The 24,848-nt window shown below is 49.4% G+C and overlaps 2 protein-coding genes across 3 annotated transcripts in view; one reads left to right on the forward strand and one right to left on the reverse strand.

The window, feature by feature from the left end:
• The first annotated feature begins 5,332 nt into the window (after positions 1-5,332).
• Mrps18a (mitochondrial ribosomal protein S18A) lies at positions 5,333-21,948 on the forward strand. The gene is made up of 6 exons (XM_005359846.2): positions 5,333-5,474; positions 11,968-11,999; positions 15,379-15,486; positions 18,533-18,656; positions 18,814-18,883; positions 21,550-21,948. The coding sequence occupies exons 1-6, from the start codon at positions 5,363-5,365 to the stop codon at positions 21,692-21,694; spliced, it is 591 nt and encodes a 196-aa protein (XP_005359903.1). The 5' UTR covers positions 5,333-5,362; the 3' UTR covers positions 21,695-21,948.
• Positions 16,542-24,848, reverse strand: part of Rsph9 (radial spoke head 9 homolog) — a 25,029-nt gene continuing 16,722 nt past the window's right edge. The window contains exon 5 of one of the 2 annotated variants that reach the window (XM_026785567.1): positions 16,542-17,593. In XM_026785567.1, coding sequence (XP_026641368.1) covers positions 17,523-17,593 — 71 coding nt within the window. In that variant the 3' untranslated portion in view covers positions 16,542-17,522. Of the gene's footprint in view, positions 17,594-22,004; positions 22,511-24,848 lie in introns of those variants that run through there. The other variant, XM_005359847.2, reaches the window with a different exon arrangement.

Raw genomic sequence — 24,848 nt, forward strand, 5'->3', positions numbered from 1 at the left:
TTTGGAGCCTGTCCTAGAACTAGCTCTTGCAGACCAGGCTGGCCTCGAACTCGCAGAGATCTGCCTGCCTCTGCCTCCCGAATGCTGGGATTAAAGGCGTACGCCACCACTGCCCGGAGGAAATAATTTCTTTCTGGGAAATACAACCCAGAAATAAATTGTCTCTTTACACAGCCTGACAATATAAAATATACTTACATATAATCTTGGAATATAGGTATTATAATTTGATTTTAGCAAAAATGTATATTGTCATGTTTTTAAATGCTAGATATGGTCACTTAAGGGAAATAATCCCAATTTAAAAAATTTTGTCTCAGCAAATTGTTTCTAACCAGAAATCGAGTTTTCCTTGGGATACTCTGTTTTTGCTCATGAAATAATAGCTGGTGTTGTTAATATTTGAAACAAGTACACAAAGTTTATCAGATGTGAAACAAGGAGTAGGTCTGAGCCACGTTCTGTCAGGTCTGTCCTTAGACGCTGACATCAGCTGACTTCTTTACATGTTTCAGGAGCTCGTTCCCATGCAGGAGTCTGACATAACGAACAGCTAACTACAGCCACCTTATCCTTCTGTAGAACACAGTCCTGCCGGGTGTCCAGTTACACTGTGCTCCTGTGTGTGTTCTCGGTGTGAGAGTTTTCCTCTTCACCTCTTAATGTTCCACACTAAGCTGTAGTCATTCCCTCCTGGCTTCTGTTCTGGATCTTTGACAACTATTCGGTTTTATCATGGCCCCTAGGACGGACCCTCCTCTGAGCAGTCCAACTGCTGCTCCCCTCACTACCCTCTGTCAACCTCAAAACAGTCACTGAGAGACCAACGTCCCTAAGCCCCTAAAAGCATTCGGGTGGCCTCTGACGGGGCTAATGGTCAGGGGCCATCTAACTCTTCCGTCTTCTTGCCATTCTGAACATCGTTTCAGGGACACAGAACTGAAACAGCTGGACTGGAGCCTCCTTTCCATCAACACAGCTCTCTGGCTCACGGGCTCAGATGAGCCTGGCATCCTTCAGAACCAGCTGGACCCCATGACAGCCGCAGCACTGCCCTCCTTCCTCCTTATTCTCCTCATACTTACGTTTATGCCCCATTTTAAAATGTTTCACTTATAGAACTTCGATATACCCAAACAAAACGTCCCACGCAAGCTCTCCCAATGCTCTCACCTACAACAGCTCCATGTCTTCTCAATACATCTGCAGAAAGGCCTTTTCGAGGCTGTGGAGAAACTGAGCCGGATACAGTTCTTTATATTAGTCCTCTACTTTCTCCTGTCTCCTTCCTTTCATGCTCTGTAGCTCCCTGCTATTTCTGTTAGCTCGTTTTGGTCCAACAGTCCAGGCAATGGGACTAGCCACTGTCACCCTGAATCAACTCTGTGTCAATATCCTCTCACCTCTGTTCCTCCTCATCCCTCAACCTGCCGGGGAAATCTCTTGGTTTTTCTCTGAAACCAAACCAGCTGCTTACAGCCCTCTAATAATTATTTTCCAGATCCCCCCAGGAATATAAGATGGCAATCACCTGATCCATCAAAGCCAATCAAGTTAAGACTCTCCCCTGACACATGAATAGAAGACCCCCGCTTCAATGGACCCAGGACTACCCCCTCTAACAAAGACCCTCATCAGCAGAAACAGCTATAATATCCCTGCCCTGTGTTTTTTATAGCCTCTCAGAGTTAGGAGTGATAGCTTCCTGCTGAAAGAATGCACTTCCCAGCTTCCCTTTCGTACTGTGGAAGTCATTTCCATCCCTATAAGGGGCTGCATCCCAGCTTCCTCTGTAGGCCTTCTGCCCATCCACACATGTGGATAACAAAGTACTCCCTCGGGCTGGAGAGATAGCTCAGAGGGTAAGAGCACTAGCTGCTCTTCCAGAGGTCCTGAGTTCAATTCCCAGCAACCACATGGTGGCTCACAGCCATCTATAATGAGACCTGGTGCCTTCCTTGCCAGCACTACATTGTATGCTTAATAAATCTTAAAAAAAAAAAGTGCTCCCTCGCCAGGAATAAACATGGTTCACCTATGATCAGAGCAAGCCTTCCTTCCTTTCTACATTCTGTCTCTCTCCAGCTGCCTTTTAATAATCTAACAATGACAACACCCACATAAGGTAAAGGAGAATCTGTATAGACAGAGCAATAGTAAACAGGTTGACATAAGACACCTCTGCCAGGGCCTGGTGGTCAGCCTTGGATTCGTCACCTCCCTGAAGGCTGCTTGGATCTAATTAGTAAAGGTCCCAGGAGTGAAGCGGCCAGCAGCTGGAGGGGCTCCAGTGGCGGCAGCAAACAGCAGCACAGCTTGCTGGCCAGTGTTCCTGGAGGAGATGATGCTGACATAAACAACAATGCTGAGCGGCCAGCAGCAGCGTTTCCCAGGTCCTGCTCAGGCTTAGGCTACAGATCCATCATTGCTCCTTTTGTTGGTGTGCTGTTCTATCCAAAATCAAACTTGGTGCTAAACCAGTTCCTGCTGCATCCTCTTCCTTCCACGTGCAGGGTATCGAGGGCTCCAGATACTGGGAGAAATTTCCCTTTAAGTTACAACAGGAATTAAGAATGACACACAGGGTCCCCTCCCTGGGCAGAACAGAAAGGGATTGTTTTTACTTTATGAGTATGACTGCTTGCACGTAAGAATGTGCACCACACTTATGACAAGAAGTCATCAGCTCCCCTGGGACTAGAGTCACAAAAGGGTGGGAGCTGCCATAATGGGTGCTGAGACCCAAACCCTGATCCTCTAAAGGAGAAGCCAGGAATCTTAACCACTGGTCCATCTGTCCAGCACCCCAAAATATGCTGATTACAGTAAGTCAGAAAACGTAACGTGGAAAGGGCTGGCACCCAAATGTTTTAGTTCACTATGTCCACAGGTGTCAGATGGGACTCTGCTACTGCCCTGGTCTCTGCTCAGCACCAAACAGTTGGACATGAATAAGAAAACAAGAAATGTGGCTAGAAACAGATGTGGCTCATTTACGCAGGAGAAAGTCGGAAGCTAGAGTGAGTCAAGGCTATCCTGATCTTGCTTGACTGGAACACCTAGAAGTGCACCCACAGAAACCCGCTTCTAATCCATGTGTCAATCAATTCCACCTTAACTGACCTTTCAGATTGCTTCCCTGTATCTGCCTTTGCTCAATGTAATATTTCTCCTGTTCTTCCTATCTATAATGATTGTTTGGTAGAAAGCATCACCCCAGCTCCCTAACACCCCTTTATACAAGAGTCTGGAATATGATAGTCAGGGGTCTCACCCTAGCCCCTGATACCCATTTTGGAATGTTGGGCAGAAAGTTCCATTTCAAGCCCCCTCCCCTGAGAGTTGCCTTAGTCCAAACTCCATCTCTGAGAAAGCCTGCCAAGCAGTGACCCCTCCCCAGGAAGGATCAAGAAGGCCCACCAAATGGTAATCCCTCCCCAGAAAAGGTCAAGCTGACTCCCACAGGCTACTTAAACTGCCCCCCCGCAGAGAATGAACACATAGTCTCTGGGTTTCGTGTGGTCTCCCCTTCTCTCCCCTTTGCCATGCTTTCCCAGAACCTCCAGGGAGCGATGCATTAAACATGGGCAACTTTTTTTTTTAAAGATTTATTTATTTATTATGTATACAACATTCAGCCTCGATGTATGCCCACACGCCAGAGCAGGGCAACAGATCTCAGTACAGATGGTTGTGAGCCACCATGTGGTTGCTGGGAATTGAACTCAGGACCTCTGGAAGAGCAGCCAGTGCTCTTAACCTCTGAGCCATCTCTCCAGCCCAACATGGGCAACTTTTATTCGGTCTAATTTGGTTTGATTGGAATCATTTGTGTCGGCGGAGAGGCTCATCTAAGAAATACTCCGAACAGTGATGCTCCAAAGCTCCTCTTGCAGCTTTGGTTGTCTCCACCTAGTGCAGGATGCCAGTAGCAACTAAACAACAGGCCCTTTCTCTCCCTATCATCAGAGAACTTAACTGTGTCTTTCAGTAGACCTAGTTTCTCTCACCAGAGTACCAGAATAAGATAACTAGCAACATCCTCACCCCTTTGAGGCTTACATTGGATAAAGAAGTGAGGGGAGGAACCTTACCATCAAAAGGAAGACTTGAGGGGTCAATAATTTTCCTTTCTTAGGTAGCTCAGGGGAAACATCCTGAAAATCTGAAAGTGGAAAAATCAGACAATTTTATTTTTTTGGTATTTTAACTTTTTTTTAAAGATTTATTTATTATGTATACAGTGTTCTGGGCACCAGATCTTATTATAAATGAGTGTGAGCCATCATGTAGTTGCTGGGAATTGAACTCAGGACCCCAGAAGAGCAGTCAGTGCTCTTAACCTCTGAGCCATCTCTCCAGCCCATTTTAACTTTTTTGATAAAGCAAATATACCAAGTTTGTGAAAAGATCCATCTCCCTAGTTGTCCTATTAAGTACTTTATATTCATTGAGCATGAATGATTTATTTCATCTAATCTTTGCAACAAGCTATTTTATAAAACAGATTCTACTTATCCACTGACAAGTATACATTGAACCATTATTACGTGTTATTTGACACCAAGCACTGTGCTAGAAAATGTAGGCTTGAGAGGCAACAAAAATTGCAATTGCAATGTTTCTGTCTTTTTGTTTTGTTTTGTTTCAAGACAGGGTCTCACCGTGTAATTCTGTCCTGGAATCCACTATGTAGACCAGGTTGGCCTCGAACTCACAGAGATCCACCTACCTCAGCCTCCCTAGTACTGGGATTAAAGGCATGCGTCATCACGCCTGGCAACAATGTTTATGACTTAATTTACAATCCTGTGGGGAGACTGCAACTGTGTGGAACCCTAAAACAGATGTTGCAGAGAACCAGCATGGCGAATGAAGTTTGAAGTAAACTCTAACAAAGCATTTACCAGGTAGCCAAAGAATAGGCAGAGGATAGGTGGCGCCAAGTGCTGGACAGATGTATATAAGCAACAAAGATTGGCAGATGGGAGGGAAGGTCGTCAATTTTGTTCCAGGTCTGTTGCTCCCAGAGCCAGAGTTCATTACCATTTCATTCTGTCCCTCACAAAAGCTTAAAATCCACAAGCAGGATGGAAAAAAAAAAAAAAAAAAAACTAAAGAATCGGTGTGGTGTGTTATTTACTACGGGAGACTAACAGGCAGCTTTGAAGACTAGGTTCTGGCATACAGCAGCCGGAAGATTTTCTCCGCACAAAACCGCGTGCGTCTCCTTACCAAATCCCGACAGGTTATAGAAACAGAAACCACGGGAGAAACCACGAGAAACCCGCTCGCCGCACGGCGGCGGCGTACTCCCTGCTCCGGAAGCGGAAGTGCACTCGAGGTCAGGCGTGTTTCCAAGATGGCGGCCCTCAGGGCTCTGGTATCCCGGTGCGGAAGGCAGCTCCACGGGCTCCTAGGAGGCCCCGCCACGACCGGCTGGCTGTGGCTTCCAGCTCGCGGGTTGAGAGAAGGTGAGTCTCAGGACCCAGCGACCTCTAGAACTCGAGAACAGCCACATAACAGACTTGCGTCAACCCCGGCGTGGCACCCCTTCTCTGCACGGCTCTCAAACCTCGGGGGTGCTGGGCTCCACAGGACGCTTAAAAGCTCTTCCAGACCCTGGGGCTGTTGCTTCACCTCCCGGTTTTAGTGCCTTCCGGGAGTAAATGAGGACTGAGAGATTTAGATCTCAAAGATTTAGAGATCAAAGACAAGATTGTCTGAGAGTTCAGAAAAGCTATAAAGGGCCGACTGCTAATTCTCTCATAATTTCCAAATCTCCCTCTCCTCAAACCGTATCCCCAAAGCCTCCCTTTTCAATTTCCCCTCCGAAAATGATATTAGGTGGTGGCTGTTTTTGTCTAGGCTACTAATCTTGAGAGATGGCAGCTGAGGTGCAAAGGCTATTGAACAACTACGACAGAAGCAAGTGCTAAATTTTAGTTCTGCATTTCATTAATATTAAACCCGGAAAAGTAACCCGAGTTACTTTTTCATCGGCGGAAAGGGCACTGAAGTCCCAGTGCTGTGAGTCAGGCTGTGAAAGGAGAAGAAAGCACAGCCTTTCTGTGAAGCTTGGGTTCTGATGAGATATGTCTACGTCCTCCATAATGAGAGTCATCCGTTTGCATGAAAGAGCCCAGGAAGATTCTGTTGCTGGAAATAGCAAAGGCAGTTGGAAGTTTTCATAAAGAGGATGCTCCCTCAACAGGCTCCTGAAGGGCTGGAATCTGGCGGAGTGAAAAGGTCTTTCGGGATAGTCTTCTTTTGTTGTTCTGTGGGAAGCAGGAATGGATTAGTGTTGAGCTAAAAGAAATGATGGACAAGGGGCTTGTTTTTAAAATTCTAGCGCAGTGTTGGCCAACCAGTGAATATCTGTCAGAGTGGAGAAGGAGCCAATTGGGAAAAAAGAGCCACTGAGTAAAGAAGAGGCCTCAGCCTCCCAATCATGTGGCTAACAGGCATAAACCAGTATGCATAACTCAGAGGAGGTCTCTTTCGTTTCCAACAGTAATTTTATTAAGAGTGGCAGATAAGGGCCTAGTGGCGCATGTTTTTAATCCCAGTTCTTGGGAGACAGAGGCAGGAGGATCTCTGAGTTCCAGGGCAGCCAGGGCTACACACCGAAAAATCCTTTCTCAACCAAGAAACAAACAAAATAAAATTATTTTTATTTTTTGAAACAGAGTCTCACTATATTGCTTTGGCTGACCTGGAATTCGTTATGTAGACCAGGCTGCCCTTAAACTCATGGAGATCCACCCACCTCTGGCTCTTTCTTGTGTGTGGTTTAGAGGCGTGTGCCACCATCCACGGCTTTGCCTAGTTCTTTACTGTGTTGTTTTTTTGTATTTTGGGTTTTTTTTTTTACTAGTTATGTAGTTTTATCTTTGAAAAGATAGAGAAGAAATAAATAAAGAGGGTTTCTTGTATGATTCGTAGTTTCTATGATATGTAGTTTCTTCCTTTTTTTTGATATGTAGTTTCTTGTATGATTAGTTGATTTAAAACTAGAGTATTTGAGATTTCACATACAAAATTTTGCATTGGGTGGCTTTAACTTTCTAGGTAGACCAAGCTGGCCTCCAGCATCTGGCAGTCTGCCTGCCTCTGCCTCCCAAGTGCTGGTATCACTGTCACGTACTATCACATCCAGCAAGAAATTTTTTTAACTGGAGAGTTTGTGGAATGGTGAACTATATAATCAGTGTTTGGAGTTGTCGCTACAAATGCTTGGTTGGTAACTCTTCTGTCTGTGAGCCACTGTGTAGACAGCCTGGTCTCAAGGCTGAATGTTAAGTTGAATTGATGTGCTTTTGTGAAAGCCCTGTCATGTTTTATTTCCTTTTGAATCATCCACCATTCTTCCCTTTGGTAAGCCATATACAGCTGACTGTCATTGAACTAGCTAGTATACTTGTCACTCAAATATGTGCATGTAAAATTTAAAGTTGTGACAGACAAGCTGATTCTCTGAAAATATTCAATCATCTTGCTTTTCAACGATAAACTATATAACTGAAGCAAGAATTCATGAGGCTTGGACTCGAGAAGAAAAGAACCTTCGTGAGGACTGAGCAGTGGTGTCATTGCTATGAGTTTTCAGTCGAATGCATTGTTCCTCAGTCAGTGGTGATCATCCACTCCCTTTCTCCCACCCCCAGTGTCCAGACATTTCTGGCAATGTCTAGAAACCTTTTTGGTTGTCACAGCTGGTAATTCCAGCATCTGGTGAGTGGGTAGGGATACCCTTAAATGTCTTACAACACAACATGTCAACTCGACAACAGAGAACCAACTGGCCCAAAATGTCAGCAGTACTGATGCTGAGACAGCCTGGTCTGAAGTTTGGCACGAGAGCCAAGATATACACCTTTAATCCTGGCGTATAGGAAACAGGCAGAGGCAGGTGGGTCTCTGTGAATTCTAAGGTCAGTCTGGTCTACTTTTAAATTCCAGGACAGCTAGAACTACTTAGTGAAGCCCTGCCTCTGAGGGTGTGTGTGTGTGTGTGTGTGGTGTGGTTGGCAGGTACATATACAAGCCCAAAGTGAGAGAGAGTGGGTTATAAAAAAAGCAAAAAGCATAACTTAAGGGGACAAATGAGGAAACTATGGTTCACTAAGTGCCTTCTTCCAGACGTATACTAGGTGGTCCTTAAAACATCTACTCAGTCTTCCTTAAAAGTAGATGTTAGCGGTCTTTACTTTGATGAATGGGGGATCCAGTTCTGAAGATTCCGTAGCTTACCTAACTTCAGCTCTAAGCAGCAGGGTTGAAAGCAGGGGCAGCACTCTCCCCTCTCCCGTGACACACAGCCCTGGTGCTCCTCGGCAGGTCCTCTTTTTTTTTCCTCCTTTCATGAAAGTCTCTTGCCAGTTGACTTGCCAAAGAACGTCTAATGAATTCATCAATGACAATGTCAGATTTAGCAAGGATCGTGTTAAAAGTGTCCTGCCTTAACACCTAGTGAAGGAAATAACAGCATGACAAGAAACCGTGAGCAGTGAGTTACCAGCTATGACCTTACAGCATAGAACGTGCTGAAACGCTGAAAGGCCACTTCAGGCAGCTAAGAAGGGCCATCTGATATGCTGAGTAATCCCACAGCAAGGAGCTTTGAGAGGAGGGAACAAGTGGGGTTTACGGTTTCAGCACCTTGCCAATGGGGAAAGTCCTAGGCAGCAGTGAGACTGAAGCCCAGGGCAAGAGGGACATTTCATCAGGAATTCCAGGACAGGAACCGGGGAGGCAACCAGAGACCCATAAACTGAGTGATGCAAGGTGAACTGAAAGAGATGGCGCTTGAGAAACAGGCAGCGCACTGAAGCACAGGCCCTCATTGTGACTGCTGAGACAGGGGGCTGCCTTCCAGCCCTCCCGCATACGCTGCCTAGAGCTCGGTTTCCACAGATCCTGGAGGCCTTGGCTTCTGGGGCCAGGCACTGCTGCAGTGCCCCTCCTCCTCCATCATTCACCTCCCTCCCTCTTCCTCTACTAAACAGCCGAGCCTTTATGCCCCAGGGTAACTGTGTCTGCCTGTGTTTATGTGTCCATCAAGGGCTTCTGCGGCCATTGCAGTCTCACCACATCGCTGCTTGCTCCAGGCTGTTATAACCCGGTCATCTTGGACTCCATCCTAGGAGTATTTACTGAAGTACTCGGAGGACCTCTTTATGAGACATGGGCTTTATTACGGTGATGTTCCCATCCTTGCTCTACTTCCTCCTCCAGGGCAAAGACTGTGCCTTACTCTTCTGCTGTTCCTCTGCCCAGGAGGTAGAGCCTGGCTGCCGCCCCCTTCCTGATTCTCGGTGCACATGCTGCCTCAGAGGCGGCAGCCTTCGTTCTCCTCAGAAAACAACATCATGTCTGGTGGCCTACTTCATGCTGGCCTAGCTCAGGATGTAGGAGTGGTTGCATTTTTTTTTCCTAGTTAAGTTTTCTTTTGGTCTCTGAACCTTAATCCAGCTTCTCTTGCCCACCACCACTTCTCTTAAATGGAGAGGAGGCCAGGGATAACTGGATCTCAGGTTTTGTTTGGTTTTGCCATGTTTTTCTATGTACACTGAAAATCAATACTATTTTTGATTCCTATCTCCTCTTTGCAGAAGCTTAAAATCTGCTGAAGGGGGCCTCTGCAGGCCCCAGTCAGCCGCCTTCCCCTGCACTAACTCACCACCCTGATCAATCTACGGCTCCTGGGAGTTCCTTGGGTCATTCCTTTGGTTTGACAGTTGTCTCTCTTAGATAAGCATCTCCTATTGTTTTACCCACTGGCTTCTAGAAAGACACTGGCTGGCTCGAGGTTGCTGTGGGAGAGCTCGTGAACAGTGGAGCTTGCCATGGGCTTTGATCTCTTTTCCAGGGGCCAGTGGGATGACTTCAGGCTTTGGGTCTTTTCCGAGAGTGATGTGTGTTTTGTTAGACTTGTTTACCTCATGGGTAGGGCCCAAGAGCCTGGACCAAGAAGGAAACCACATGTTTATGCTCTTTGTGTTTCAGGCCATTGTCCTGGTGCCGACTCCATGGTTGAGCATGTGTCCCTGCTTTTGTTTCCTGAGACTTCTCAGAAATTTACCCCCCTACCTGGTGTTGCTCCCATTTAGTTACCCTCCCCCAATTTTTTTGGCATAGTAGCACAGTTTCTAGGGTAGCTGGACTGGAGATATGCCCCCTGCTCTCCCTGGTCCTCCTGTGTGGGCCATTCTGCAGTGGACATGGTGGTGACCTTCCCTCTGCAGCTGTGCTGCCTTCTAGGCTGACAACCAGGTTGGGTCTCACCACATCCCGTTCATGGGCTGGGCTCCGTTCTGGACAAGTAGAACCGTGTGTGAGGTGACGCAGTTTCTTTTACACAGGAGCCGAGTTTGTTCTGATTAGTGGCTAGAGTGTTCTCTGAAGAAAGCCTCTGGGTTTTTCTGGTCATTGTTTCACTTGTGTGTGTCTGGAGTTGGACATGGAGGGCTCTCCGATTGGTTGTTTTGGAGTAATGATTCTTTATGAATGGTTTGCCCAGAAAACAAATGAGGAATCATTCTAGGCAGCCTGTGTCCAATTAGGTGTCGGTCCCAGAGCTCAGTGGCCACAGATGCTGACACGGGCTCTGGCTGGGTTAGTGGTGCCTTTTTCCCTAGGCCCTCTCTCTTTGTTGTTTATATTATGTTTTTGCATAATACTTTAGAAAATATGGTAGATAAAAAGAAGAAAGAGAAATATACTCCCTTCCACCTCTGAGGAATAGCCAGGTAGTAACACATACCCCACAGCCTCCTGCAGCCCATGGCCAATTGTGTGTTCTCAGGTGGATATTTTTCCTAGGGAGAGATCTTGAGCTCCCACTTAATTCTCAAAGTCAAGAACCTTAGGCGCTTTTCTAATTTATATTATTTCTTGTGTTAGCCAGAGCTAAGTAAACCTAAACTGTGGTAGCCAAACTACTGTTTAAATAGGGTCTTAGTATCTGGAGAGACAGTTTGTGGATTGTGTGGGCTCGAGCTCCCTATTGTAGCAGCTAACGGTTGGAAGGAGACATTGGCGATTATTTCACTTGTTAAAACTAGCGTTTATTGAGCATTTGCTGTGTACCGGTTTCTTACTAGCAGCTGTGGCTCTCTCTCTCTAAACAAGCCAGGAACATGGGAGATGCTCCAGGAACAGTTGCTGTGTGTGAGCTGACAGCTTCATTCAGTATCCTAGTTAGGTGAATGGTAATGTGTGCAGCTGATGGTTTTGCCTCCACTTCTCCCCTGCCCACCTCAGGCATCGATTGATAGGCCCTGGGTGGCCCTCAGTGTGGAACAGTTTTCCCTAAGCCCTGCTGACCCTACTGTCTTGAGGCTCCTGATTGTTTCCTTTTCCATTCCTTTTTCTGGGATGATAACAGAGCATAACCCTTCAGGGAGAGATGAAGAAGGATGGAGCAGAGAATATTTCCCTCACAGCCAGTTTCATGCAGTCTTGACACAGGAGTCTCAGGATTCATTTTGGGATTGGCTTTGTCTCCTTGAAAAGCTACCACTGGAGCACAGACAGAGCTGTGTTGTAGATTGCAAACCCTTCAAAGTCAGTCTGTAAAGGGACATGTGTAAGAATCTTACTTTGTAGCCCAGGCTGTCCTCAAACGTATAGCAATTTTCCTGCCACAGCTGTTGAGTTTGCCAATTCTTCTAGACATAATCAAGATGAATCTCTGCTTCAAAAGGCAAAAACTAATATGGAAACCCTTAATTCCAGAGAGATGCTGTAGCCTGAGCATCCCAGGCTTGCCTACAGCCAGCCTCGAGGGCATAGAGCCTTGGCACTTGGGGGTGAACCTTGCCCACTTTTTGTCCCAGGCAGGGACCGTGGGAGAGTGCAGACTGAAGACTCCTTTCCTCTGCCTGTGTAGCATTTGAGCTGTTATTTGAAACTCCCTGTTCCTTATTAAATGGCTGACCTAATTTTTCCCCTTTATCTCTGTAGTGGTGGAGATCCAAGAAGGGAAGACGACTGTAGTAAGTATCGCCGCGTTGGCCACTCACGACCTCCTTAACGCTCGGAGCCGCCTGGCTGCTCCTCTGAGGGAGGGAAAGAGGCCCAATCTGGACTCCTGGCTCCAGGATCTGCTCCCTCTGAGACCATAAATCGTGAAGTCTACTATTTTTTGGGCTGTGTGCCGTAGTGTGGTTAATCAAGAACAGTCATTGTGCCTGTACTGAGGTATCTGTTACTTGATTAAAGTGACCTTTTGTATGACAAAGTCTCAGAGGACTTTGCTAATAAGTTTTCTGGCAGGTGATAAATTAGTTTCCCAAAGGGGAAACTAAGGCAGCATTGCAGGCCTACAGAACCAGAGTTAGTTGGCCCAGAGCCAGGGTCTGGACTTCTGATCCTTGCTTTCTGTCTAGAAAGTGTACCCGTAATTGAGACATTAGGAGGTGACAGTCCCTAGGGCCTAACCTCACTAGTAGGCACCCTGACTTGTCTCTTGGTATGGAAACTGGAACGGTTCTTTCACCCATGCTCCACTTTCCCTTGCTGGGCCCATCTCTCCTCCCTTGGGGAGTTAGTCATGGGGCCTAGATTATCCTATAATCCTTAAAAGACAACCTTGTTTTCACATGGGCTTCTATGCCTCCAAGAAATTCTCAGCCACCTTGCAGAGCTCCCAGAAGGCTCAGGAACTTCCATGTCAACCAGGGGCTTAACCTCTCTGGCAGTCAGCCAAGTATAGGCCTCCCCAAGGCAGTCTTATCCCCAGGAGAAATCCACTCATTCTTCTCCCAGAATACCTCCTTGTCCTTTCCACTGGTTAGCCTCCACCTGACTCTTAACTTTTTAGGGAACTCCCCTTTGGGCATCTCTCCAATTTTCTGATTAAAACCTAAAACAATCTGGGCATGATGGTGCATCCCTGTGATCCCAGTACTTGAAGATCAGGAGCTAAAGGCCATCCTCAGTTACACAGCGAGTGCAAGGCAAGCCTGGGCTCTCAAAGGACAGAGCGCATTCACCCTACAGACTCCATGCTGAAGAAAAGGGTGCCATCGAACTTTTTGGGTTTTGTTTTTTGAGACAGGGTCTGTATGTAGCCCTGATTGTCCTGAAACTCACTTTGTAGACCAGGCTGACTTCAGACTCACAGAGATCCGCCTGCCTCTGTCTCCTGAGTGCTGGGATTAAAGGTGTGCGCCACCCCACCCAGCCTGACCTGACATCTGCTTTTCTGAGTACAGAGTGCTCAGTGCTAAGAGCGTCCCCTGCCACTGCATCTCCTGCTAATGCAGCTGTTGTCCTGGGCCCAGCCTTTGTTCTAGCCCATCAGAATGCCTGCTATTCTTCTGATTGCTGTTTCCATTTCCCGTGAAGACTATGGCAGACCATGCCTGGCTGTCTGTCATCTGCCGTCTTCAGACTTCAGAACCAGCTAGGTCACCATCAATGACAGTATCTCTAAGAGGAGCTAATGTGTTAGACATTCAGAATTGAAGGCTTGCGTCCCAGCTCATGGTGCTGGCCACATCTTACCTTTTAAATTTTTTATGTGAGGCCTGCATGGATCTGCTGTTTGTAGAGGGAGCATGGAGAGACACTGCGACTTTGACTGACCATGGGTGTGTGTTCTGCCGCCTGCCGCACTGAGTTGTGGGAGTTAGAGGAGCTGACGTGTGAGCCACTCTTAGTGCAGAACCAGCCGAACAGCAGAGAGCCGATAAATGTTGGTGCTCTCCTGGGGCCCTGGAGGCCTCCCATGCACCTACAGATTTTCCCTGGCCCACAGCTTCTCTCTGTCATGTTTGGGGTTGCCATGGTAGAAGTGGGGTGGGGTAGATAGTGGTGCCTGGTATAACTGAGCAAAACTTCTTGCCTTTCTCCAGGGGACAGGGCTACCGAGCCTAGCCATGTGCTTAGGCTCGGCCTCAACGAGGCCTGCTAAGCTCCCCTGCAATTGGAGCTGACTCCCAGACCATTGCCTTAGTACACTTAGCCATTCCAAGGCTGGATCACAGGGTACAGTCATGTCACGTGACCTCTGCGGGTGTTTGCAAGCTGTTATTCAAAATGGTAGAAGTAAAGAGAACCATATTCCCTGAACTCAGGAAGCAAAGGCAAGAGGTTCACTGCAAATGTGAGGCCAGCCTGGTCTCTATAACAGGATCCAAGCCAGCTGAGTCTACCTAGTGGGACCCTGGTTTGTTTTAGAGGAGGGCGTATATTGTGTTCCTCTGCCCATGCTTTCTGTTTGCAGAGGGAGAGAGGAGCAGTGCACACAGACACCCACTTGTCTGGCTATTCCCAGTTTCTCAGCTGCTGCACTGGCTGGCGTTCTTTGATGTGAGGGCTCCCCTGTGCATCCTTGCTAGATACCTATCATACCCCTTCCCCCAGCTGTCCAATCAGAAATGTCCCCAGACGTGGCCTGATGGGGAAACATCACCTCTTGTTGGAAACTGCTAGCGTAGATACGGCTCTGTTCCTGGAACATAGCTGGAAATAGTGCTCTCCGCAGAGAACGTAGAGTGGGTGCAAGCTTTCCTTGGGTGGTGCATCTTTATGCCATCTGGAGCTTTGTTATGTGTCTAGTTGTGTGTGTGCATGTGCATGCAGGGATCTTGGAGGCCAGGGGAGGGCACAGGTTCCCCTAGAACTGGAGTGCTGGAAGACTGAAGCCCAGTACCCTGCAGGAGCAGCAAGTCCTCTTAACTGCTGAGCCCTCTCTCCAGCTCCCATTTAGAGGGAGGAAGCCTAGGGCTCAGGTATTTTATTGTGGTTTGTTGAGGGAGGAAAGATGGCATTCAGTTGATATGACAAACCCTTCCCTCTAGTTCAGCAGTTCCCAAACTGGGCCATAACCCCCCGAAAGACCATGGGAAAATGCAGATATTTACATTGTAGTTCATAACAGTAGCAAAATTAGTTATGAAGAAACAGTGAACATAATTTTATGGTTGGGGGTCACTGTATTAAAGGTTCTCAGTGTTAGGAAGGTTGAGAACCACTGCTCTCACTCCCAGTCTGTATGTCTGTCTGATGTCATCATTGCCATTTGTCTGGTTTTTGAGGCAAGAGTCTTAACCATATAACCCCTGCTGGCTTGGAACTTAATACTATGTAGCCCAGGCTAGCCTTGAACTTCTAGTTTTCTTGCCTCTGCCACCCACTGCTGGGATTACAGGTATGCATCACTTGTCTGACCGCCAAACCGCATCCCTGTGTCCAAGGCCCAGCATATAGCAGCTACAATCTCCACCATGCAAGCAGACCTGTTCGTTGCTGCCATGAGACCCCCAGAAGTAAGCTTTGGCTGGTGTTCATGCAGAGTGTGTGCAAAGGTAAAGAAAGACCTGCGTGCCTGGCCCAGGCTCTCACTGGCTTTTTTTCTCTCTTTCTTAGATTGAAGGCCGAATCACAGAAACTCCCAAGGCAACTCCAAATCCCCCTAACCCTTCAGGGCAGTGCCCCATCTGCCGCTGGAACCTGAAGCACAAGTATAACTATGAGGTGAGTGTGGAGGCCTCACCCTGTGTGCGCACCTCATGTTGGGACAGCTGCACTTCACGTGGCCACCAAGGACAACGGAGCTTTGTGCAGTGGCTGTCGACGCTGACTGTGGTAGACTGAAGGGGCTTTGGTTACGAGCACTGTCTGCTTTTCTAGAGGACAGGTGTTCAGCTCCCAGCACCCACGTGTTGGGTGAAAGCAGTATTTATCAAGTTCCAGAGGAGCCAGCATCCTCTTCCGGCCTCCACAGGGACTGCATGCACATGGTATGCATACATACATGCAGCCAAAATACCTATATGCATAAAATAATCTCAAAAAATAAAAATTTAACGAAACAAAAGGTATGGGGCTGGAGAGACAGTTCAGCAGTTAAGAGCACTTGCTGCTCTTGCAACAGACCTTAGTTCAGCTCCTAGCACCCAAGGGGCAGCTCAGCCAGTTCCAGAGTATCCAGTGCCCTCATGTCCCCCAAGGATACCGAGTAAACATGCAGTGTGCATATATGCATGCAGGCAAACCACTTACACACATACATTTTTTTTTAAAGGTAAATAAATCATTGCTTCTATAACTCAGCCTCAAACAGACCTGCTCAGCTTGGGCATTTTTCAAGTTCTCACAGGCTGTGGAGCTGGAAGCCACTAACTGATTTCATGGCCTGGTTCAGGAGGGCAGGAGTAGTTCTCACAGGGTAGATTTGGCTCTCCTTTCCCCTTAGGTAACAAGATGGTTCACAGTTTGATCTGAAGACACATTTTAGTCTCCAAAGTGCAGCTCCAGACCATCCAACTGCTGTCCCTTTTCCAGAGCAGCTGTTTCTGGGACAGGAAACGATCATGAGCATACCCAGCAGCAGGCAGCACAAGTGGAGGGCCTGCTCCAGTGAACCGTGTCCTGAGCAGTCACAGGCTTTATTTGACTCACTTAGGTTTTTGTTGTTGTTGTGTTTTGTTTTTCAAGACAGGGTTTTCTTTGCAGCCCTGGCTATCCTGGAACTCACTCTATAGACCAGGCTGGTCTTAAACTCAGAGATCCTCCTGCCTCTGCTGGGATTAAAGGTGTGTGTCACCACTGCCCAGCATCACCTAAGTCTGTTTTTGGAAGAATTTGTGTCTTTGTGAAGGAACAGATGCCACAACATATGCATTGAGGTCAGTTTTCTTCTTCCTGCATGAGGATCCTGGGGATTAATCTCAGATAGTCAGGCATAGCAAGTACCTTTACTGTCTGAGCCATCTTACCGGCTCTTAGATTGCTAATTAACCCCATGAAGTGGGGGCTTCATCCTTGCTTTGCATTGAGGAAAGTTAATAAACTTGCCACAATCCTCCCACACTAAGTATCAGAGCTGGGATCCAAATCCAGGAAGCCAGGCAGAGCCCATGCTGTGCTAACTACTACCTTGCAGAGAAGACGGGACCCAGTCCTGGATGCCCACACTTGTTCTTCAGGGTTCTCTGTGACATGAGCACTCTGCTCAGGGTTCAGGTAATTCAGGCTCTGGGCCAGTTTGACCTGTGTTGTCTCAGTTCCCCTCTGAGGCACAGGATGGCTAAGGCCAGAGATCCTGCTCAGATGGTAAGTGCAGAAAGCTCTGAACAGAGTGACCCAACTAATCTCCTGTACTAGGAACCTTGGCTTCACTCCACCCCCGGGTGTAGGGGCGGGGCTCTCACCCCGCTCTGGGTCCTCTGAAAATAAGTGCCCAGAGTACAGCAGAAGGCTGTTCCAAGCTCCTTGTCTCGTGGATGTCAGTGAATATACAGGTATGCTCGTAATCCCAGCTACAGTAAGAAGGCGAACCCCACACCTGCCCAGCTACTCAGGCAGCCACTACTGGCCATTTCTAGGAAATGGGTTTGACTGTTTTTCCAGGAGAAGAAATCTAATCTTCTCCAAGGTAAAGGCTAAAGTTTTTTCTTTTTCCCCTTTGCACTTGGAGTACTGTTGGTCCAAGCTGTGTGCTGCTGTCAGCTGGCATGGCGGCTGCAGTGAAGGGTGCTGAGGATGCAAGCCAGCATGTTAGCTGTGGGTTAGTCCAAGTCCATTCCAGCGGCTTCTGCAGAGTGCTGGGCTGAGAGTGTGGACCCTAGGTCCCCAGGAGCTGTCCAGTGATTAAAACAAATTTGCAGTCATACAGCAAGGCAACCAAGGCAACAGTTTAGTAAACAGACAAAGGCTGGCATTGGGCCCTCGTAGGGAAAAGTGTTATTTAACCCTTTGAGCCATTTAAGGTGAAAGAGGGTTTTTTTTACCAGTTCGTCTTTTTTTCTTTTTTAAAGATTTATTTATTTATTATGTATACAGTGTTCTGCCTGCATGTATGACTACAGGCCAGGCGAGGGCACCAGATCCCAGATCTCATTACAGATGGTTGTGAACCACCATATGGTTGCTGGGAATTGAACTCAGGACCTCCGGATGAGCAGCCAGTCCTCTTAACCACTGAGCCATCTCTCCAGCCCCAGTTTGTCCCTTTTGCTAGACTCAGTCCCACACAGCTTGTTAGGTCCAAGGACTCGTTCCCATCTGGACTTAGGAAATCTGGACTGACCTTCACAGCCCGTTTCCCTTCCTCTCGGCTGGTGCCTCCTAGCTAGCACCTGAGCATGCGCAGCAGGCAGGGCAGCCAGCTGTGTACACGTCACCTGGGCATCGAGATTGTGCAGCTGAGGTGGAACAGCAGTGCCTCTCATGGAAATGCTTTCCATGGTCCATCTCAGCAGTCAGAAATGACCACTGGACACTTCATTTATTTATTTGGGAGTTTGTTTGTTTTGAGACAGGATTTCTCTGTGTAACCCTGGCTGTCCTAGAACTCACTCTAACTCAGAGATCTGCCTGTCTGCCTCCTGAGCACCACAACTCCCTGACAGACGACCAGACATTTTACTACCAAGAAGACCTGGTGGCAGGTGCTCACTAGAGCATTTCTAGTCTCACCTGTGTCAGAAGATTTGGGGGAAGTGCTTGGGAGCCCTGCAGAGCCAATAGTCCTGGTTAAACCCAGCTGACCCCCATTCCAATATTTGGTTTTCACTAGGATGTGCTGCTGCTCAGTCAGTTCATCCGGCCACACGGAGGCATGCTGCCCCGGAGTGTCACAGGCTTGTGCCTGGAAGAACACCGGAAGATCGAGGAGTGTGTAAAGATGGCTCACCGAGCAGGTCAGAGTACCCAGGAGTAAGGGGTGGTGGGGACTGTCACAGCTGGAAGGGGGTGATGAGCAGAACATGGATGCTGTGACCCTGCTCCACACTCCATGGTCTTCACCCCAGCCTTCAGAACTGTGGAGGCTGACCCTTTGTGTGTTCTTCCACTCAGGTCTTTTACCGGATCACAGGCCACGGCTTCCAGAAGGGTCCTTATCCAAGAATAAACCCAAGCTCAACCGGTAAGGAAACATGAGCACAGTCGACCTAAGCACTCTGGGCTCATGGCTCTCACAGCAGCCCAGAAGAACCAAAGTGTTCCTTGGCTGTCTGCTCCATTCCCAGCCAGCCCAAGTACACACCCACATCTTCCCCACCACCGTACTGTATGCTGTCTACCACCTCCCTCTCTGGCCCACTCTCTCTTTTCTGTCCTAGAGGGTCTTGGCCTTGACACGGACAAGGAGGCTGCTGGTTGGGCAGTAGAATATGTTAATCCCGTTGATGACATCGCTGCATTGCTATCGGGATGTCAGACCACTACTACAAATTTCAGTATCCCAACTCTCTCCAACACTAGGGTCATTACAGGGCAGAGCAAGGCCTTGGCCATGGAGGACTGTCTGGGATAGGGCCGCTGTACACGGCATTGCACCAAGGAAGCCTGCATATAGGTTCAGTCACCCGTGCTCCCTGGAACTAACAGCCTACACAACTTCCTTGGCATCTTGAGCTGTTCTGAGGTCTTAAGAAGAGATGAAGTCGGCCCTCCAACAGCAGCAGGGTAGGCAAGCCCCTCTGGAGTGAGAGCAGATTCTCAGCTAACATTCAGACAGCTATCCTGTTGCAGGATCCCCTCTCCTAATGTGAGCCTGACAGGCAATTTAGTCTATAATATCCCCTTGTTGAGAGGAGAGCTGGGTCTGTAGAATTGATTTCGCAGTTCTTGTGCCCCCAGTGGCCTTTCCCTCCTCTAGTGTGTCAAGCTGCGTCTGCTGATCATGAGAACACAGATGCTCTGCAGGGTGACTGAAGCAGAAAGAGACTCCGAAGCCCCCATAGGTCTTTGCAGAGATCCCTACCATCCCAGGTGGATGCAGGGAGCCAGGTTGCTAGGTGGAGGGTGTGAGGTGGGGTAATTTAAGCTTGCTTCCTTGTGCCTTGCCTCCCCCAGTCCTAGATCCTGCAGAGCTGGGCTCCTTGCCAGGAGCCCCAAGGAGCAGGGCGTGCTCTGGTCCGCTCTGGGGTTGAGCCCACCCCCACCCTGGCTTTTAAGAGACAGCAGCAAGCCTGAGGACACAATCCATCCTGCCCTCGGGCCTTTGAAGCTAGGCCAGGCTCCCTCCCTTACATCCGGTGTCCTTTAGTGTGACACGGGATTGATGATGTGTGGGGGCTCTTGAGTTGCAAAAGGCCATCCTGGGGGAGGGGAAGTCCTGGCTCAGGAGGCACTGATCCCTGTACAAGGGATGCTGTGATTGCACCCAAAGGTCCCTAGTCTGTACTCACGGGCCTAGGCCCGCTCACTCCCCCATGTCCTCAGCACCCTGGTACAGTAGTTCCTTCTCCAGCAGAGGGGATGGTCTTCCTGTTCCCGCTCTCCTGTGCACCAGGGTCCAGGCCAGCCCTCCTTGCTCAGAAGAGATGTAAAGGGAGTGATTTGGAAAGAGCTGAGGTGTTCACAGAGGCCTGACTGAATGCCACCTAGCCTACCCGTCAGCTGGCCGCCCCATGTGGAACAGGCATCAGGAGAGTCTGGTCAGCTGGGGTCTTCTGGAGTCCTGCTGAACACCCTTTTTCAGGGGCCACTGTCAGACCCCCATCCTTACTCTCCCTCCTGGGACAAAGGCCAGCTGGTGGTGAGGGAGCCCATGCTGGTCCTACCTGCCGTTCTAGAGCCACTGATGAGAGAGAGCAGCCCCTGTGCAGGCAGCACACCCCAGCCAACTGGGGAAGGCCTTGTCTTCCTACCTTCTGAGGCCAGCACACACCGGGTCCAGGATGGACCTCCCGGTCCTCCATAGGCCGTCAGTGGAAGGCCAGGGTCCAGAGGAACACAGCGGAGAGGCATGCATGAGTCAGCAGCCCTTCTTTCAGCCAAAGATTTCAGCCAAAAAAATGAATTTAATTTCTGCCAGGAATACTAGTTTTTAAATTAAGCTTTTACTTGACGGTCTCTGGAGGAGGCCAGGGCAAGCTTCAACCTCACATAGAACACAGGAGGACCCCTGGCCTTTGTGGCTGAACTTTAAGGATAAAGGATGGATCTTTCTGGTCAGGAGCCAGGTTTCATATGAACAGAGTAAACCCCAATCTTGGTGCTGTGAGCCACTTTTCCAAGAACAGTTTGGGCCCAGGCTATCCCCAAAGGAGGCCAGAGGACCATGGGTGGCCGCCATCTTTCCCTGCCGCTCCCACTTACAGGAACCCTGTGGGCTGGGATTGCACCCTCTATGTTCATCCCTTGCTTCTCGTCAGACTGGATGACGGGTGGAGTCCTGCACCAGTGTGGTACCCCGAGGGGTTCCCTGGAGGCTAGGGCATCTAGAGCAGCCAGCTGGGGAAGAGTGGCAGGGTTCTTCTGCCTTTATCCTTCCCTGTGTCAGGCCAGAGAGCTGTTGTCCAAGCAGCCTTTTCCTTGGCCTTCTCCCTCAGTAGATGACACTGGCAGCTTAGAAAGATGAAGGGAGCTGGGCCTGAGCTCCTGACCCTGACTGACCCTAACCACACACTTGAAACAGCAAGAGCCCTTTCATTTATAAAACAGCAGTTTCTCCCAGGAAAAAATCCTTTGCCCTTTGCGAAGGGAAAATTGGTGAAAGATGGCACAGTCACTACAGCCCAGCCCCGGGTTTAGTGCCCTACTCTTCTGTCCCAGCATGCCAACCTTCTTGTGTTCCCTCCACAGCTACCTGACTCGCTGGGCTCCCAGCTCTGTCAAGCCCATCTATAAAAAAGGCCACCGTTGGGATAAGGTGGGGATGGCTGTGGGGTCACCACTCCTGAAGGACAATGTCTGCTACTCCAGAAGGCCTTTGAAGCTGATGCATTAATGGGAGCCACGCTGCTGAATATCTTGACCAGAACCTTCCAGATGATGTACTTGCCCCTCCCACCAGAACCACTGCCCTCCACACACAGCATGGGGACTTCAGGACTAACTTCTGTTCCTCGGATCTGCCCAGCCATGGTGTTGGGAGCTGGGGCAGGCAGGAACTGGCCTGTGGTCTTCTGACTAGCTTGGGCTGAGGTCTGTGCGAGGGCAGGAGCCTTACACAAAGAAAGGTAATAAAGCAGGCTCTCGGCTTCCCAGTGTGGTCACTGCTTAGAAGTGTGGGGCACACTTCAGAATGCGAAGCTGCTCATCTCTGGATGGCCCTATCTGCCACTGGAGTGGGTCCATGTGCACACACAGGTGCCCATCCTCTGCCAATAGGCATCACACTCTAGTGGGGACCTAACCACAAGTAGCTTTCAGTAGAGTCGAGGAACTTCAGCAGACACCTGACCATCCCTTCCGCGGCTGCTCCTGTCTCTACATGGTGTCTCCTCGGGAGTGCACTCCTCTGCTCTGTTCAGCGGGCCTTTCAGACCCAAGTCTCTGGATGGGGAACAAAATGACCAAAACCATGACAACAAAGAGGCCTAATGTGTCGGACTTTATGGAAATAATGTTTAGACTGCACATAAATACCCAGACTGCCCCTCCTATAGCATGAAGGGTAAGTCCATGTTCTTCTCACCCGTGCCCACGTAAATGTAGCCATAGTTCTTGGTGCGGGGAGCGTGGTAGAAGGTGAGGCCCGGCCAGAGCAGGCTGCGCAGCACCACCAGCGCGTTGCCCCTCTCCATCTGGATACTCCAAGACCCTGGAGGGGATAGAGGGGAGTGGAGGCCTGGGCCTGAGGTGCCACTGTAAAAGCTGCTGTGCTCCTGGCTACTGCTGCTCATTATGACACACAGGGAAGATAATGAAGACGTGAAATGCCAAGTTAGGGCTTAGGGGACACGGCAGACAGAGTGGCTCCTTCCCCTTGCACTAGAGTAAATCACCGTGACCTTGAACCTCTGTTCTGAGATGGATGGGACAACCAGGGACTCTGAAGTTGTCCCCGCTCCCACCTCAGAGGTTTTCCTAACTGCTGGTAGGTGGAGCTATGCTTGGTGTGATGGGACATCGGCTGCTGAGTCGGCCCTGTGCTACTCCAGACACAGCTTAGACCAGGCCAAGCTGTGTAGCCAGAAGGACTTGGCGGGAAGGGCCTGATCCAGCTCCAAGGGAGGGAGCCGCTGTGTGGGAGGAAGGAGCCTGGGAAAATCGCCTCTGGATGCAGATCTGGAGCTTCTATTCCCCTGCGCACTGAGGCCTCACCCCCAAACCAGCCACAGCCCTGCTCAGGGCCCTGCCAGGAAGGCAAATACTTTTGAAGGTTTTGGTGCAGGACCAACCAGTTCTGCTCTGAGGGCTGTTCTGGGGCTTCATCAGTTGCCAGCTCAGCCCTGTTGCTGGCTCCCACCACTTGAGCTTCCCGCAGTCTACCTCCAACCATGGCCCACCCTGGTCACTCCACACCCAACAGCCTCACAATTCAATCCCCACCCTCTGGGGGCCACTCTGCATCCGAAAAGCTGGTCCCTGCATAGCTAGCTGTCTGCTCTGGTCAAAACCAGAGCTTTCTGGAAGCATGGAGGTCTGCTGCCCCTGGACCTGACTCAGCCATGCATGGGACGATGAGGTGGTGGTTACACCACGGGTTTGTCATTGCCCCATCGTCAAGAAGGACTCAGAACATCGTGTATGACAGGCCCTGGCTGGAGCGGCACCTGACCAACAGCTCTTCTCTGGGAACCTGAGAACCTTGGTGCCATTCTTGGTTACAAGTCTCCAGAAAACATTGTTTTGGGGGAGATGAGGATGGAGTGTGACAGAACAAAGTGTTTCAGGTCTGCTGTGTCTGGTCCTTGACAACAAACCCAGGAATATACTGTTCTCTAGCCTTAGTCACTGCACCAGGGCCCAGTGCATCCACAGAGACCGTGAAGTCCACAGCTTCACAGCTCCTTGACATAAGCAAGCCCAGACTGCGATTGCTCTGCCCACCAAAGGAGACTGACTTGTTAACTTCCCTTGCCCGAGTACTAGCCTGGAGAAAACAGCCTAGGGTCTACCCCCACCCTCACTGCAGCCAGATACCCATCAGTTCAGCCAACAGCATGGTGGCAGGGCCCCTCACACCAGCATGCCTGATCACCTCTTGTTTCCAGTAGATGGGGAACAGAAGTTGGGATGAGTGGCCCAGGCCCAGTAACAGGGAAAACTGTGAGGAAGTTAAACACAGAAACCAAGGAGGACAGGGCCAAGCAGGCCAAAGGGTGCTAGCCGAGTTGCAGCATGCCAGGGCCAGCTCCCGCCTTCCCTTGCATTGCTGTCATGCTCGTGTTCTCTCATCCTTGCTGGCTGCTCATCACCCAGAATACACACTCTCTCCTCCGTGCATGTCAGTAGACACGTAGCTTGTATCTGAGAAGCCAGGCATTGGCTGTCACCTTCACCACCGTCTCAAGTGCAAACATGGGAAAACTAGGCCCAGCCAGCTACAGCTGCCTTTGAAGGTAGGAAATAGCCTAGTGGGGCAATTCACAGCCCCAGGTCTCCCAGACCTCCTCCGACCTGGCTTCCAGGCTTCCGGTGGCTCCCCAAACACCTGTGCTCTGGGGCTGGGGAAAGGATCAGCCCCGGCTCAGCAGGGAGTCCTGGGTGTCCTGGTTCCAGAGTGGAGCCCTAAGCTAAGGTAGGCTGATTCTTACATCCTCCTGCCACCTGGGAAGGAAGGCAGACATAAGGGCGTGTAAGAGCCAGGTTCCTGTCAGGGGCAGCAGTTGGCTTAAGCCTCAACCCTTAGACTTCATCACACTAAGTGACCAGGGAGGACTGGATAGTTGGCTCAACGCTTAAGAGCATGGCTACTCTTTAGGAGGACCTGGGTTGAGTTCAAGTACACGAGGCCTCACAACTGTAACTCCAGTGCCGGGGAGTCCAGTATCCTCTTCTAGCCTTCACGGACACCAGGCATGCATGTGGTACGCAGATACACACACAATGAAATTTTAAAAAAATGACTAGGGGTTTCTGATGGGAAAAGCCACATCCCTACTCACTCATATTTGGTTTCTAGCCATAAATAAAGGACATTGAGCTTATAATTC

Source organism: Microtus ochrogaster, linkage group LG2 (assembly GCF_000317375.1).
Source record: "Microtus ochrogaster isolate Prairie Vole_2 linkage group LG2, MicOch1.0, whole genome shotgun sequence".
Lineage (NCBI taxonomy): Eukaryota > Metazoa > Chordata > Mammalia > Rodentia > Cricetidae > Microtus > Microtus ochrogaster.